Source organism: Oratosquilla oratoria, chromosome 21, assembly GCF_046742065.1.
Source record: "Oratosquilla oratoria isolate Oo_2021 chromosome 21, ASM4674206v1, whole genome shotgun sequence".
Classification (NCBI taxonomy): Eukaryota; Metazoa; Arthropoda; class Malacostraca; order Stomatopoda; family Squillidae; genus Oratosquilla; species Oratosquilla oratoria.
The window spans coordinates 60,659,086-60,677,498 of record NC_134797.1 but is presented as its reverse complement, the minus strand read 5'-3'; the positions used below and the strand labels follow the sequence as shown (position 1 = coordinate 60,677,498).

At 41.2% G+C, this 18,413-nt stretch overlaps 1 protein-coding gene across 8 annotated transcripts in view; it reads left to right on the top strand.

The window, feature by feature from the left end:
• Positions 1 to 18,413, top strand: part of Atf6 (bZIP_ATF6 domain-containing protein ATf6) — a 104,790-nt gene that overhangs the window by 59,755 nt on the left and 26,622 nt on the right. Inside the window, exons 1-3 of one of the 8 annotated variants that reach the window (XM_076205066.1) lie at positions 4,559 to 4,671; positions 12,675 to 13,328; positions 18,204 to 18,284. The exons of 1 other annotated variant lie outside the window; for it this stretch is intronic. In XM_076205066.1, the coding sequence (XP_076061181.1) occupies positions 13,199 to 13,328; positions 18,204 to 18,284 (211 nt within the window). In that variant the 5' untranslated portion in view covers positions 4,559 to 4,671; positions 12,675 to 13,198. Of the gene's footprint in view, positions 1 to 4,558; positions 4,678 to 5,595; positions 5,611 to 6,554; positions 6,706 to 12,674; positions 13,329 to 18,203; positions 18,285 to 18,413 lie in introns of those variants that run through there. 6 more of the 8 variants (XM_076205068.1, XM_076205069.1, XM_076205071.1 and 3 more) reach the window with 6 other exon arrangements.

The following is an 18,413-nucleotide window of genomic DNA, read 5'->3' as shown; positions in this document are numbered from 1 at the left end:
CCCTCCCAGTCTTTGTCACTCGCTCTCACTCCAGCTCCCCCCTTCTCTCTCTCTCTCTCTCTCTCTAATTCACCCCATTCTCTCTCACTCCCTTCTTAGCATGTAACACTCTGGCTCTTAGCATGGTTGATCAAACACTTTGAAAGTGACAGGAGCAACCCAGTCTTCTTGACATCGATTACCGCCCGGTATGGAAGAGTTGAGAGAGAGAGGGGGGGAGGGGGGAGGGAGAGAGAGAAGACCACCTATAACCCTTTTGCTAGCGAAACGGGATGTGGAAGCCAATGAAGCCGGTGGGGGATGAGGATTGCCCCGTAGGAAAGGGAGAGTGCCAACACCGCCAGGAAGGGGATCATCGGCGTCAACGGCAGTCGCTCAGGTCCGGTGCCGCACTGCACTGTATAGCTTTCGTCGCGACAGACGCCAGGACATTTTATTTCACCGATGGGGGCCACGACTACCCCCCTCTGACGGACAGAATCACCCGGCAGAGGTGGACCTCTTTCGAAGGTCGACCCTTTCGTTGTACAAGCACCGCCACCTCCCCGCCGATGAATGAAACATCCCGGCGGGAGCTGGAATGATGAGCCTACGGGACGTCGTCGTCCTTGTCGTCACTGGCAGTGCAAGAGAAGCCTTTGCTCCCCCTCCTCCTCCAGGTGACGATCAAGTACCGTCGGTCGCAGATCAAAGGAAGATTTCAGGACATCCCCGCAATCTCAGCATAATGGCATCATTGTTTCATTTTACTTCTTTTCGTGTATTCATTTGCTTGTTTACATACATGTATATATATCATATGAATGTATATATGAAGAAGGTGGATAAAGAAGAGACGAGTCTTAGTCCGAGTTTATTCCTGACTACGTCGGTGCGAAACTAGTCGGGCATAAATTTGAACCATCTTCCTCAACATAAAGTAACGTCACAAGAAATTATGTATATACACACGCACACACACACACATACATATGTATGTATATACGTACATATTTATTCACCAATTTTTAATTGGATACGGTTTAGCTCTACCGACCGTCCCGACATCTTCCTATCTGAGTATAGTCCATCATTACACTCGTGCAGGTGTCTCGCCCAGCTGCCCCTGATTATATGCGTGACACACGGCCAAAACGCGCGCACACAGACACAGACACACACACGAGGACGGAGAGAGGGGCTGGACTGTACTGGACAATTTAGGCTTACCTTGCTCGGCTGTTCCTTTCCCCGTGAGCAGTTCACTGGAAGTATTTTCGTTTCTCTTCACGGGGGAAGGCAATGTACTCGTCACGAAGTGTTACCCAACTCCCCTGGGGGCGATGATACTGTACGAGACCGATTTTGTTTGGACCAACGAGAGACCATTTCGTTGTGCAGGGCGTCGGGTTTGTTTACCTACCTGCCAGTCGATCAATCAATCTTCATCGGCCAGTTCACTGCAAAACGCTTCATCAAATAGCACAATTCCTCAATTTTTGTAGTATTATTGAAAAGAAAAACACTCGTTGGGTCCTGTCCTTAAAAATCAATTCATCACACGTACTATTATTTGAATTTTCGTTTATGTTTTCACCTTGAGTAATGTAGGTTAGGGCTGCGTGCGTGCGTGCGTTCGCGCGTTCGCGCACTAAGAATTATAGTGACGGCCGTGTAGATTGTTTTAGCTGTACGAAACCATTACTAAATTGTGGTCATTTTCTCTCCTTTTAAGTAAATGGAGTTTCAACGGTATTACCGATTATGTCTATTTTTTAGCATTATTGGTCTTGTTAGAACAACTATAGTTTTGTATAAGAAAAAAGTAAGTTTATTAAATTTAGACCGCTGCTTCCTCAAGGTCACAACAATTAAAATGCGACCATGAGAGATCAAACTGTGGACTACGTTGTTTTGGATCGTGGGGGGAGACAAAAAGAGAGAACCAGCGACCCAGGAATGCAAACTTCCATGAAGAAGAACGACTTACAGGGTCAACCAGGCCGCATTGTAGTACATTAGTGCCATTTACGATTTCTGACATTGCTTCAGTCTTGCATAAGAACATAAGAATGAAGGAGACTGCAAGAAACCATAAGGCCTACACCAGGTAGTTCCATGTCCATGACCACCGGTCATCTCAATCCATAAAGTGGTCTAACCGTTTCTTAAAACAACCGAAAGTTTCAGCCCTCATTACATGGTTACTAAGTCTGTTCCATTCATTGGCCACCCTATTAGTAAACCAGTTCTTGCCTATTTCATTTTTAAATCTAAATTTGTCCAATTTAAACCCATTACTGCGAGTCCTGACCTGCTGTCCTAATATTTAATATGATGACCTTGTTTGCGTCACTCTTGTTAAAACCTTTGATCCACTTGAACACCTCTATTAGATCATCCGGCACTCAGCGTCTTTCCAGAAAGTGTAAGTTAAGGTGCGCCTCTCTTCGTAAGGTAAGTTTTTGAGCCCATATATCCTTTTGGTCATTTTCCTCTGTACTGATTCTAGTGAATTGATGTCCAATCCATAAGACCAAAACTACCGCATAATCAAGTATAGGTCTAACTAAAGCTAGGTAGAGTTTAATAATTACCTCTACACTTCTGTTCGTAATCGTCCTTGCAATGAAACCTAATGCTCTGTTAGCTTTGTTCCTGGCGCTAATGCACTGTTTCCTGGATTTAAGGTCAGTACTCACTAGAACTCCCGAGTCACTATCGCACCCAGTTTTCTCCAAAAACGTGGTATCTAAGCTATATCTGCTTTCGGGGTTGTGTAATCCTACTTTAGACACGCTGCACTTTGAGATATTGAAGTTCATTTCCCATTTCACCGAGCATGTGAACAATTTGTTCAGATCATCAGAATCTCTGCGTCGTCTCCTGTCCTAATTAGACGTCCTATTTTAGCGTTGTCCGCAAACTTACTAACATCACTATTAATCCCATTGTCCAAGTTGTTTATGTACATAATGAACAATAAGGAACCCACAACCGAGCCCTCGATAACTGCACTAGAAACACTCCCCCATTTGGATTTTACACCATTTACAGTGTCATTGATCCAAGCTCTAATCCATCCTAACTTTTTTCCTCCTATGCCATGGATTTTTATTTTATTTAGTAGTCTCTGGTGGAGCACCTTATCGAAAGCTTTGCTAGTCAGTGCCTGGGCAGCCTGGGCAAGAGTCGGTGCCCATGTAAGAAGTTAGGATGCATGAGTCGGAGAAGGAGCAACAGGAGGAATAGCGCGGAATCGTTCAGGTCATTGTGAGAAAGAGGCTATAAAAAATTGATTTTTTATCCTCAAAATATGCACGAGACAGAAATACAAAAGAAAAATAGATACATGATAGATAGGCGAATAGTGTGTCCTATAATCGTGTGGTGGCAGGCACAACACAGTCCGTCAGTGATCACATTCGGTCGTGTGCCCGGTGGAACACTCGGTGCCTCGTCAGTAGAAACCATCTCGATGCTTATGTATCGGTTGTGCGAGTGGGCTAGCTACACTTGGTGCACAAATGTAGTGTCAAGGATATCGGTATAATTACACACGCAACCCTTTCACTGGTCACTGGGTTCCCCTGCTGCTGAATAAAATTCCCTGGCGGCAGTCAGACTAAGAGCTAATGTATCGGAGGGTGGAAGGGGCAATAACCTCAAGTTCGGTGGATATACCGCTGTCCTCCAATGTCGTCGTATACGCGGTTCAAACATCGGTTGAGCTCACCTGCCAGGTCCAAGCCGCATGGCGAAGTTGCCAGGTACCATTTTAGTTAGTATTTTAGCGTAGCCGTTTGAATGGTTGACCCTTTACCCCGTAGTGTGAGATAACAACACTCGTTCTAGCTTTAGTACAATGGTTTTAATAAAACGAAATATGCCTCTATTTCATTGTAATCAAAGCCCTTACATGCCTTAGTGCCGCCCCGGGGTAAAGGTCTCAGTGACGCCCCCCCCCCACTCCACCATCACCACTTTCCATCCCTTACTGCCTATTATAGCTATTGGCTTACGAAATAATAGTAATAAAAAAATTGTATTTAATGTCCCTATTGCACAAAGGCTAAGGGGGAAATATTTCATATTCTGTTGATTCTAACGCAAAATTCGTATATTACGGTAAAATATTCAGGGGTCCTCTGACCTTTTTTATTATAATTATTTTGTCAGTCTTGTGGGCGGCATGTCCAGACTAGAATTGCCGCCCCCCCTAAATGTGCCGCCACAGGGCATATGCACCCCCTGCCTCCCCCTCCCTATGTGAGGACCCTGATTGTAATATCTTATTTATTTATTCATTTACATTATTATAGTTTTTATTTATTAATTTATTATTATTATTATTATTATTTTCGCATCCGACCTAGATATGGACCAAAAGGCCTCCTGTCGGCATGCTCCGCCTTTGTAATCTTGCATCACTTGAAATAGCCTTGAATACTCAAAGTGCAGTTGCCCTGACTACGTAATATGGACACCAAAACAAGTAAAACTTGGCACTCGGCGTCAGCCTCCCTAGGAGCACAGTGCACCTTGTACAACCTGTGAGCGCTAGACTGGAAGGAGAAGCTGGTTGGTTGGCTGGCCGATTCATCGTACAAGCCCCTCTCCAGCCTAGTCGTCACTCCCGTCAGTCGGGTTGTGCCGGCCGGCGGGGAAAGGACGTTAGAACGCGCGCGAGTGGTGCGTGTGTGTGCGCGTTTGAGTGTTCGCGTTTTGCAGTTATTTTTTGCAACCAGTGCAAATGTGTCGCTGCCTATAGTTACCCATGTGTTTTTCTCAAAGGGAACAGCGATGTGTATGCAGTATTTATATTGAAACAACTCGACTTGTAGATGTATTTCGAGTTTTGCAGATACTGTGCCTGTGCGAAGTTTTGCAGATACTGTGCCTGTGCGAAGTTTTGCAGATACTGTGCCTGTGCGAAGTTTTGCAGATACTGTGCCTGTGCGAAGTTTTACAGATACTGTGCCTGTGCGAAGTTTTGCAGATACTGTGCCTGTGCGAAGTTTTGCTGCGTTACCTGTGGTTGGTGATGCGTACCTGTGGCCTTTGGTACGCACCATTTTTTGAAGCCTGGGGGGAAGGAGTGCATTTTGCCAACCCTCATTATTCGTTGTGAAAAAGTATGATCATTACTATCAAGATGATAGTACAAAGTTCTAGGGTTGTGTGAACTGCCTCAAAGACTTGAGATTATCACGAACTAATCAGTACATGTTATGTACAATAAAAGTTATTCCTTGATCCCCTTTTCTGGTGGGCGGGGATGGGGGCGGAGCCGATATCCATGCCCGGAACTCCCGCCCCCTTCCCCGTCACACACCTTACTTGAGCGATTGGCGCAAGGACTGTTGGCATAGAAAATGACAGAACGACACGGTTCTGGCTCTGTCTATGGCGGGACTGAACCAGCAACCGGAAACCACGCAACACAATGGTTTGCTTTCACAAGCACAACATAAACGGCAAAACGCAAACCCAGTGTCGCATGTTAGCTGTTGAGCTGCCAGTGGTGGTGGTGGTAGAGGAGGAGGAGAAGGAGAATGCCATGTGGTATTCATGCCTGTTAGTCGAGGCGCTACACAGGTCGGTGACTGGAAGCGGTTACGCGGACAACAGGTGGGAGGACGCTTGCAGCAAATGACCCGCACCTGTATACGGCCTCCTCCGCATGCGGCATCACCGCCGGCCGCACCGCAATATACAGGCAACATTGTCATAGCCCGCTCCTGATCCTTGACACTGAATGTTTGTTGTTTGTAGCGTGAGATTGTGCAGCACTATAATTTCGCTTCAGTCTAGTGCGAGTATTAACATACGGTAACAGAACTATACAGTATGCTGGAACAGCATGTGCAACATTTATGACGTGATCATACCTGGTGTGTGTTTACATACCGTAAAGGAACAATACATTTCGCACGTGAAACATTTTACGAGTTCGTTTGAATCTGGTGCGAGTGCGGTAACTGAAGTACGTGTTGAAATAGCAAGTGCAGCATTGGCGTGCGTTAATATCTGGTGTGAGTGTTGTACGGTAACGGGATAATGTACTGGACCCATCTGTTCAAACTGCGTTCGTAAGCCGGCGTGCGTGGAGCCTTCCCCAGCCGTTTCCTCCCTGAGCACGTGGTGATGCCGCGATGGCGCGGGCATCACACCTGAACCATATCGCCGTGGCACAATGGCATCCGCTTCACGGGGTGGATATTCTGCACCTGTTCCGCCTTCACGCACCGTTGCTAGATATATTAGAAACTGCAAATGTATATTTCATCGTTGGATTTTATCCATCCATTATTTTGACATTACTTTTCATTGACAATATCGACGCAAGATTTTTGCAGTTCTGATGCATCATGAGCCAGGTCTGTGGTATGCCACGTGCCTGCCTGCATGTGCTCTGGAGGTGACACGGCCGCCACGTGTGTTCTTACTCGTAGAGGTCTTATCGTTGTTATCAGTATGAGAAAAGGCAACCTGCGATTGGGGGGAAACTTGGGATAAGTTACTGGGGGAAAGCTGCAAGGATCTAAGCCTTGGCTTAGGCAACTCTAGGTATTGTCTTACTGCCTTGCTTCGGACTCCGGCAGACACCTTCCTTTCAGCCACAAGGAGCTAAGAGAGGTTTATTAAACGGGGGAGCAGTGGGTGCCCCTTGGCTGGCTACCTGCCTTATAAGGGGGAGGAACATTTTACCAAATAGAGAAATAGGTAGGCGTGGAATAGCCTTGATATATGTACGTATCAAAACCTACGCAATGAATAGTGCGATTATCAATACAGTTGACCCTTACAATATCGGTATTTGGCATATAAATCCAACACTTGTGTATTGCTACATGTTTGCGGTTAAGCACACGCTATTAAGCCCCACGGGTCATCCCTAACAAAGCCTCCAGGCAGACTCCCGATGCATTCCCAGTTTTCTGGTAGACAAGATTTGTCTCAGCCCAGACATTTATAAATGGCAGAATTAGAATTATGGTTAGAAAAATCAAGACCTATTACTAAATTGTAATTTTCCAAATTTTGGTTCAAGTTCAGGATGTGATAGGTGTTGCCAAATGTTGGGTGTGATTTATAGAAAACCGCCATAAAAACGGCAACCCTTACCCTATCGCTGTTTTGATCAATTCTGTTCGCGTGTATAATGCAATGCGTCATAGTTTGCACAGGTTCGTATTCCTAGAGCCACCTCGTAAATTTAGACACGATTTATTATTATTATTATTATTATTATTTTGACATGTATCGTAAATGAACGAAGTAAAACGCACAATCCATCTTCGGAAGAAACTCCCACTGCCGTACAAAGTGAACCCAGTTCATACGATTTGATTCAATCAGGGTGTTGCACTCTGGTGACTGAAAAATAGTTACAAGAGTGACTGTATAGCTCAGCAAAAATTTGTTATATCAGTCAGGCAGTTTTTGTATTCTGCTCGTAATTTTACGATGAATTAAGACACCACCACCCATATCGCTGTCGCTCAGTTGCCTTTGGTTAGGCTAGGGTATTTTATTTTATTATTATTATTATTATTGGGTGGGATTATCAAAATACCAACGGCGACATTGTCGTTTTCGTATACTTATGGTGCCACACATACGGTAAAGGTTCATTTGAAGACCAAAAGGCTGTTTCTAGTCATGGCTGCCGGGTGAAGATGTGATGGAGCTTGAGGATTTTGGAGAAATGGTGACCAAATGGAAATATATATATATATATATATATATGTATATATATATATATATATATATATATATATATATATGTATATATATGTATGTGTATATATATGTATATATATATGTATATGTAATATATATATGTATGTATATATATATATTTATGTATATATGTATATATGTATAAGTATGTATATATGTATGTATATATATTGTATGTATATGTATGTATATATATATATATATGTATATATGTGTATATATATACGAATATATGTTTATATATATGTTTGTATATAGATGCGTATGTGTATATATATATATATATGTGTGTGTGTGTGTGTGTATGTATACACATGTATATGTAAATGTGTATATATATATATATATATATATATATATATATATATATACACACGTATAAACTGACAATTTTTATCTAATAGTAATTTTGTTTTTCGTCATAAAGCTGGCGGGTTTCTGGGAAATGTTTGTCTCCTGTCGTAAGAGTGTTCCTTAGGAATATATTTCACATCGATATCCAGTTTTGGACAAGAACTTGATTTACAGACATTCAAACTGGTCCACTTTCTCTTTTGCCCTACCAAGTAACACAGATACTGCTTCTGATGCTGTTGCATGTAAACTGAATATATTTTGTGCGAGTGTCGTGGTTTTGAAGGGGAGAGGTGCTGGTTAGTGTAATACAGCCGTTTTTTATACTAAACCCCATGTTGACCTCCATTTTCTTTGTTATATCCCGTAATAGAACAAAAGAAAATCTTGCCAAGACTTGTAAGGATCTGTTGCAAATATAAAAAAGAAAAACCTAATTTTAAACTTGTGCGTCGACTGTTTTGCGAAATGAGGGCTGTTAGCGTACCCCACCTGATTTAGTGCATCAATTCGTGGGTATTCTCGATAGAAATTTATATTCTTTGGGTTGCCAGCGTTCTTGATTAGCGTGTTGATTGCATACGTTTTATGTAGTCAGTATTATAGGAGTTTTAGTCTCTTAGCTTCAGGCCATAGTCACGCTGCATTCGTTATGATTGGTGTGGCTGTGAAGTGGATCGGCCTACCCTGGGTAGCCTTCATCTCCGCATTGACTTAATTTTTATAATACTAGTGTGCGTTTTTTCCTTTAGATTATCCACGATTATTCTGTTGGTTCTGCTGTAGTTGAAATTAACAACTTTTACATTTCGACATGCTGGTCCGTTGTTGCTGTTTCCAGCATGTTTTGAATTAGTGTACAGCTCCCCTCAGAGGTTCCCAGAATGTATACGAAAGTATCATTTGGATACTTTTTGGTGCTACTGGTACATTTTTCCGACGCTGAGCAAAATTATACAAAATTGAATGAAGAAGCCAATCGTCGGCTCAGGTGAAAAACCCAGCAGTGCAAATACAATAATTAACGTCCATGTAAGATATTTTATGAATGAAATATAATATTAGGATACTCCGTGGACACTTTACTAGGATGATTTTTTGTTATACGATTGTGGTGTTTTTTTGGATACATATATTTTTGCTGGGAACCCTGCTCTTAAATGTTTGTGTCTACTCATGTGATTTATTTCGTATATAGGTTGCGTATAGTTGGGCAAGGTCAAACCTCTGTTGCAGTCCAGCCTTAGGGACTAGGACGGGATAGGCAGTCCCGCGACTTTATTTTTGACTTGTCTTGTCATCCAGGGAATTGCAGAGCAAAAACGTGAACGAAAGGGCAAATTCGAAATAATAGGCCTTCATGTTCGATCGGTATCTCATTTTTCGACAGAAGTCTAAGTTTGAAAATCACTGCCGATTATCTGACGGTGCATACAAATCCAAGGCAAACCTAACCAAAAGTGAGATAATTGGCAAAGCGATGCAGTGACACGCCAACAACACTCTTTCTCGTCAAGAACAGAGCCCATTTCCTCCGGGCCAGACACTCACTGTAGCGAGTTGTATGAGGTACTTGTTTCGATATCATTCTCCTCCCTTCTACAAAAATCCAAGTATCTTTCTCCGACTAGGCTTCTGACCCAGGGAGAAGAAAGGGAAGACCTATCGTCCACAAGAAACCAATATTTTAAATGAAAATATAGGTGGTGGATGGAAGTGGAATGGATGGTGCGTGCCTTTGACTTTGTTACCTCCCTTGTAAGGGGGAAGAAGACATAAGTATATAGATAGGTTCTGTGACATTCTGATTACTTTGTTGACATCCCCCTTTTTTATGTTCCGTTGACCTTAAACTGTTCCATAATTTCTTCACATTTGCATGATCAAGAAACATGATTGTTTCAAGGTTATTCCTGGCATAGGGAACAAGCACTCCACATCCTTTTCATTGTTTTCTCCTTTGACCTTTCGTCATCTTCAGACTTTTCTTGCCAGTCAGAAACTCAACCAGTGAAGATAGGAATTACATATATTTATAAAATGGATAAATAATTTCATTTTCTCTTCCTCACCTTCGCCATCTTCATTTTCAACATTTATATATGTATATGTATGTTTATATATGTGTGTGTATCCAAGTCTAAATAAAAATATTCTTCTAAAAAACGCTGTAGAAGTCGGGGACAGGTGGTATTACGGTGACACTTTGTCCTAAAAAATATTCTTGAAAAAGCGCTTGGGTAAGTCGGGGTCAGGTGGTATTCTTCTTCTTCGCGTTCCTCATCATCTTCTTCTTCGCGTTCCTCTTCTTCTTCTTCGCGTTCTTCTTCCTCGCGTTCTTCTTCTTCTTCGCGTTCTTCACGTTTTTCCTCGCGTTCTTCTTCGCGTTCTACTTCGTGTTCTCCGCGTTCTTCTTCCTCGCGTTCTTCTTCGTGCTGGGGGTTCCGCCCCGAGGCCAAGGCCGAAGGGGAAAACGAGGGATTAGAGCGCGGAAAACTGCGGCCATAGGCCGCTGTTTGCGCAGCTAAGCCCCCGGCGAAGACGGGGAGGGCGAAGCCCGCGGCTTGTGTGTGTATATATATATATATATATATATATATATATATATATGTATATATCTAAGTCTAAATAGAAATATTCTTAAAAAAACGCTGTGGAAGTCGGGGACAGGTGGTATTACGGTGACACTTTGTCCTAAAAATATTCTTGAAAAAGCGCTTGGGTAAGTCGGTGTCAGGTGGTATTCTTCTTCGCGTTCTTCTTCGCGTTCTTCTTCTTTGCGTTCTTCTTCCTCGCGTTCTTCGCATTCTACTTCGTGTTCTTCTTCGCGTTCTTCTTCGTGCTGGGGATCCCGTGTTGGGGTTCCGCCCCGAGGCCGAGGCCGAAGGGGAAAACGAGAGATTAGAGCGCGGAAAGCTGCGGCCATAGGCCGCTGTTTGCGCAGCCAAGCCCCGGCGAAGCTCGCGGCTTGTATATATATACTGTATTTACCTAATTGTAGCATACAGGAAAGGAGCAACTCCCCTACTCACCACTTTTTTCATGCATATGTATAGTTCCTACTTATTCTATATCCTTGGTATCCAATTATCATATTTAGATTTAAATTCATGAATTGTTTGAGCTTTGGCTATGTCACTTTCCAAGCTGTTTCAAGTATTTATGTATCTGTATGGAAAACTATTTCTTCAAATCCTTTAGACTTATGGTCTTTCTTGATCTGTTCCCATGACCTCTTAAAGGCCTCTCATCCTTAATCAAGAAATCTCTTCCATCAGCACAGTCCCCTTTAGTGACCTGAATACTGTAACCACATTGCCTCTTTTTTCTTCGATATTTCAAGGTTGGCAGAGCCAGTGCTTTTAGTCTCTCCTCATATGATTTATCTGCCAGGCTGGGGACCAGTGTGGTTGCTGCCCTTTGTATTTTCTTTATATAAATCCTTCACTCTATGTGGAGACGGATCAGGGTTTCAATGAATTTTTTTATCATCTCTTCATCCATATAGTGAAAGCCAATTTAATCTGCAGTAGTCGATACGTCTCTCCCACAATTCTGATGATGTGTCTGTCAGGAGACAGGTTATCTTTTATCAAAACTCCTATATCTTTCTCCTCTTGCTTTTGTAATGTGTGTGTGTGTTTGTAATATATTTATGCACGTACAAACTATATAAATAAAAAATAATTGTCCCTCTACCTACATCCTTTTCCCTCCCTCCTTTCTCCTCCCTCCTCCCTTTTCAACACTATTTGTGCACAGATACATTAACTTGTGGAATGAATGAGAAACATTCGAGGCAAACATAATTAATTTAAATCAATGTTTGATAGCTGGAAACCCAGAGACAAGACCCCATGTGTATTACAATTGAATAATAACAATAATTGTTATTGCTGTTATCTAAAGTTTCACTGAGTGGAAACCTGCACCTGCACGGTAATGACAGTCCTTGGGTATTCTCATAGATCTCTCTGGAAAGAAATTTGATACTGTTGTCTGTGTTGTATTAGTGTGGGACAGTTTGGATGGCACCAGCTTATCATGGTAGGAAAAGAACAGTTTCCTGTTTTCAGATCTCCTTATAAGAGTTGATAGTAAGGGATTCTGGGCTAGGTCTAGAAACCATGTCAATTAGCCCCTTGAAGTGGCACCTCCAGATGTAGGATGTTGGCAGGTTTTGAGGATGGGCAGCAAAGAGATGATTCTCACTGACATTTCTCATGTAAGATAAAGTAAATACTGCCTCGTGCAGGACCTGTCATTTGCCCCATTGGTAAACATAATTGGTAATTACACTTGTACAGCAGAGAACAATCAAATACCTCCTCCTGGAGAGATTCATGGGAGGGCCTGAGGAGCAAGTGCTGGCCATTTTGGGACTACATATTTCTGGCTAAAGGGGTTTGAGGCAACTATTAATTGACCGATGTGCCTAGATATTTGACCAAGTTCATTATGATATGTAGTAATGATAGAATAATGAACAAAGTTGTTTAGATTAAGTTTTTTGTTTTTTAAGATTTTTTCTGTACATATTTTTATGATTTATCATTTATATAGAAATAATGCATTTGAATTACAATTGTTCCTAGGTTCAACTTATACTTAGCTGGCAACCAAAACTAGAAATTTATAAAGATTTCTTGATGGAGATCTTGAGTGATGAAGATAATAACATAATATTTATGGATTATGAAGTCAAAAGAAATGAGAACAATAATATCATTATAATGAAAATTATGAGTGAAAAGGCTTGTAAGGAGAGACCTAATTTCAATGCTGGCATAGCACAATATGATAATGAAAGGCATTATAGATACAAAGCAATCAAGGGAGCAGCATTATGTCTAGTGGCTGGTATCAGTGTTAAATCCTGTTCTGTAAACTTAACCCAGGTGTGGGTTCAATAGCCAAACCAGTGTCAATATTTACGAGTGTTTGCATCTTAGTCTATGTTCAAGAACCCTTATTATGTGCAGTGCAGTCCCAGTCTTCAAAGTCATCATAGCTTTGACTATGTACATAAACAGCCTGTTCACGTGAAGAGAACTGCTACTGTAATACCCAAGTGTACTTTTATTACTGTACCATTAAAAAAAAAAAGTGCCTTTGAACAATGTCGTCATCTGTCATTCTTCAACTGTTTTCTGATGATGAATTGATAGTACCCACATCTTCACCACACTTATCAAAACGCTACCAAGAGGATACGTCATCAGAGCCCCTTTTTCAGGGCCTGCTTACAGGTATGACAGATCAAAAGAAACTGTTTGTAACTTTTTTCATGGTTTAAGTCATGAATATTGTCTATCAGTCACCACTTAGAAGACACTGAACAAATTATCTGAAACTGCAGTACATTACACACACACTTCAAACAATGTAACAAAATCACTATAGTGGCTGTGGCCAGACTCCTGGGGACAGTGATGCTCCACCAATGGATCAGTCAATCCATTGTCCCAGGTCTCCGTTGCTTGAGACCTGCAACCACCATTTCAGCCTACAACTCACTCAGTGAAGATATTTTTGTGTTTGGAAAGGGTGAGTATCAAGTTTATACTTAGAGATGTGTTTGTGGTGATAATTGTGTGTTCATGAGTTTCATAGTTTCTTACAGACACTTGCACAAGATTCACAGCCTAGTAGATAAACCATATGAGGAGAGAATCACTGGGTCTGTCAACTTTGAAAGATGAGAAGAAAGAGATGATATAATTACAGTGATTAGGCTGCTAAAGGGTACTACATTGGCAGAAAAGATTTTTTGATTAGGGATAGGAGGGCTTTAAGGGTTCCTGAGAACAAATTAAGAAAGATTACATGTCTAGAAGATGATATAACCCAAGCTGGAACAATACAAAAATTCAAATCTAAATATGATCACTGGAAATTAAGGATGTTGGCCAAGTTTGACTACATGAATTTGAGGTCAGGTACTGAACTGGAGGCATAGGAGACAGGACCCCATAAGTGTTACTCTTCCCTGTACAGTATCTCCCCGCTATTCGCGGGGGTTACGTTCCTTCCCCTCCCGCGAATCCTGAAAATCCGCGAATTATTGAGGCAGTTTTAAAATGCCTATGTATGATATTATATACGCTAAAATATGCTTCCCAAACACATTCTAAAGACAGTCTTACTCATTAATACAGTAATAATTACATATAACACACCAAAAACTTGAATTTAAACAATCACTTTGAAAACCTGCACGTGACTGAGAGCTGTTTAGCCTCTCGGGCATAAAGATGCTTGTGACGTCACGTCATCTCCAGCCAATCAGGTCACGTCATCTGCAGCCAATCAGCAGGAAGAAGAAACGAAAGCCTGTAACTGACATTGTTATTTTAAAATTATATATCAGTTATACTGTATCATCTCTCTTTTCTAATTTTTTTTTTTTATATTTACTGACATTGTTATTTTAAAGTTATTTACCAGTTATACTGTATCATCTCTCTTTTCTAATTTTTTACCTTATATTTACTGACATTGTTATTTTAAAATTATTTACCAGTTATACCGCATCATCTCTCTTTTCTAATTTTTTATCTTATATTAACTGACATTGTTATTTTAAAATTATTTACCAGTTAGGATGAATGTAAGTGTTTTTCTGCTAGAAAATGGCCTAAGAAATTAATGAAATTGCCGAAATTATGAAAAAACAACAACTTTGAGAGCAAAATCCGTGTGTATACGGGGCTGCGAAGGGTGAACCCCGAATGAGTGAGGGTATACTGTATACCACAGTTAGGTAAATATGATTAGGTAAATACACGCACACACAAATGCACATGTGTATGTACAGTACCTATGTATATATGGACTCCTGCATAACGTTAATGTTGCTTTTCACAGTATGGGTGAAGAAATTATGAAAAAAAAATTGATACCCTTATCTGACTAAGACTGGAATATGTGTAGATGGTATGATCCCCGTGCAAAATGAAGGAAGCAAGATTGAGAGGATACAAAGGGCAACACCCAAACTGGTTCCCACCTTGGCAAATGAACCATTTGAAGAGAGAAAAGAAGCAAGGAAAGGGGCAACTTGATTACAGTGTTCAGGTCACTAAAGGGAATAGCCTACACTAATAAAAAAGATCTCTTGATTACCAGTAACCAGAAGGCCATGAGGCAATGGATTGATTGATCTCGTGATAAGGGATGGGAGAGCTTTAAGAGGTTATGAAAATTACTAAATGTTTAAAGGATGTAAAGAAATAGTTTTCCATACAGATTTGTAAATACTTGAATAGCTTAGAATTCAGATCTATGTATGATAATTGAAAAATAAGGAAATAGACAAAATTGGAACTATACATGAAGGTGAAGCTAGGTATGATAATTGGAGAGTAAGAAACAGGACCCCTTCAGCATTACACCTTTCCTACATTCTCTAATTAGGTCTCTTTCTCTTTTTCTTTCTCAATTTCTCTCTCCCTTTCCCCTTCTCTGTCTCCTTTTCCCTCCCTTGGATATTCACTACACTTTAGCATCAACAAGATATCTCTATTGCATCAAGAGCTGCCAGTTTTGTACACTGTAGCAACCTGAACTACTCATCAATAATTCAACAAATATCTATATAGTGCCCATCCATTTGGCAAAAGAATGGCAGACCTCTACAATGGAAGTTACCTACAAAATCTTACCTACAACAAAGCATAACCAAGTACCTTATCTATTTCCTCCAATACACCTCAACCTTAGCTAATTTAACAGAAGATCAAATGCCAACTGAAGCTATTTGACAAGAATCTCTGATACCTATTCAACAAATATGAATATATATATATATATATATATATATATCAAAACCAAGATATGGTTCCCACCCCCCAGTTGTGTCAATCTTCACTAAACTCTTTGCCATCCACACTGGCTTGTACACTTTTCACAGTCCCCTGCCCCCTTGCATCCTATATAATCATATTAGATTCACAAAGTTCCCCATAAGCAATTTCCTTCAAGTTCTGATACCCACTAGCTCACAAAATCTGTTATTGATTGTCCAGATCTCTATTTGCTTCAAATATGTATCCTGTTGTTGGGTGCCATCACATATACCATAGGCATCTGTGACAATGAAGAATATAGCAAGGAAGCTTGAAGGGTGGTAACCACCCCTTTTGATGCCTCCACTCTACTGACACCAGTAGCAGATTGTTACCCAGTTAATCAGCAATGCAAAACATGTTGCAAAGATGCTGGGAACAACAATCAACAAATTGTCTAAAAATAACCAAACCCTGTATACATTCTTGGCCATCTTCGTATTAACATTTTTTTTTTTTTTTTTTTTTAAGGCATTAGTATGCCTAAGAACAGGACATTCATGACATGAAATGACGCCTTCCTATTTGTCAATCTAAAACTCCCTCTCACAGTATTATACTGCTAGACTGTCCAATTTACACAACACCCTGCAGTGGCTCTCTTCCTGTATAATACAACTAGGTAAATGCATGGCAGTGACTACACCAAATCCTGGGCAGCAAAATACCAATACAGTAACTCCTCATTATATGGTACATATGCATTCCTGAAAACCTTACCGCAAATTGAAATTACCATATACCGAACCCGTAACATATAATAATAGGATATGGCAGATGTACCTTGTCCCTGCTCTTTCCTCTTCAAAACTCAAGCGGATACCGTATCTGTGAATTTTTCTTACCATAAATAGAATTGAGGATAGTAATTACCAAATACTGTAACTGTGAATTTACTGGATAAAGAATTACCATATAAGGAGGACTCACTGTACCTTTATCATCTCTCCACAATGTCAAATAGAAAACAGGACTATTAACCAAATTGTAAATACCCTAGACTAGCCAAACCAGTGTATGAAATATTAGATAAAGACACAAGCACATGGCTGTTTGTAAGAAGAGAAGTGCTGGTAAATATGTGCTCATAACAACAGCAATCCTTCCTCATCTTTATTTTTTCTTTGTCTTCTTTCTCTTCTCCTTATCTTCCTCTTCTTTTTTCTTTTACTTACTTCTCTTGATCTTATCCCTATTCCAGTTCTTCCTCTTCTTCCTTTTTTTTTATTTTCTTTATCCTCATCTTCCTCTTCTTTTGTTGTTTTTTTCTCTTCTTTCATCTTTCCTTCGTCTTCTTTCCTTTAATTCTAATTTTCCTGCTCTTCCTCCTTTTCCTCTATGTGTAGGCATAATCGGAAGTGTGCTGTTCTCTCGTTCGCTTAGTTGTGGGTTTCAATCCTGCCCCTCACTTAGATTCCCATCAGTGACTGTTACCTGCCCCAGCAGTTCAAGATCTTAGGGCAAATGTGATGGCTTCAGCTGCAGCCATTCAGCACCTCTTGGCGTAGGCTCCTGACCACCTCCTTTTTCTCCTCTTCCTTTTCCTCCTCTGCTTCTTTTTCCTCCTCTGCCTCCTTTTCCTCCTCTGCCTCCTTTTCCTTTTCCTCCCCTGCCTCCTTTTCCATTTCCTCCTTTTTCCTCCTATTCTTCCTCCTCCCCCTCCTTTTCTGCCATGCCTCTCTCCTTCCTTTCCTCCCTCCCTCTTTCCTTCCCTCCCTCTTTCCTTCCCTCCCTCTCCCTCTCCTCCCCTCCCTCTCTCCTTCCCTCCCTCTCTTCCCCCTCCCTGTCTCACCCCTCCCTCTCTTCCCCACCCTCTCTCTCTCTCTCTCTCTCTCTCTCTCTCTCTCTCTCTCTCTCTCTCTCTCTCACCTCTCTCTCTCTCTCTCTCTCTCTCTCTCTCTCTCTCTCTCTCTCTCTCTCTCTCTCTCTCTCTCTCTCTCTCTCTCCTCCCTCTCTCCTTCCCTCCTACCCTCTCTCCTTCCCTCCCTCCATCTGTCCATCCCTCCCTCTATTTTCTTCCCTCCTTCCCTCCCCCTCCCTCCTCCTCCTCCTCCTCCTTGATGACAGGGACCAAAGAATTGTTGTTGCTGGCAACTCAGGAGTGCAAGTTTCCATTCAGTGAAGCAGGAATCAACAATGGCTATAATTTTTGTTCTTTGTATTTGTGCATTGAGATTGGATTAGATTCTGTATATATCACTTTGTGTTTTTTGACATTAATTTTGTCTTTTGTGTATTTGTATGCCACATTTAAATACATGACTTTCTTACTAACAGACTCCAAGATGACAGACCCAAAGGACCTCGATTGCTTTAAGAAGTTTTTAGAAGAGTTGGGCAATAGCAACTTTCTATCAGGTGTCCCATACATCAAACATACTCCTCTTAGCAGAAATAGTAGCAATTACTTGTAGTTGTCATTTTTCCTAAATTCCTTCACTGGGGATGGGTTTCACTTTTTCGTGTTCGGAGACACTAACCAATTTT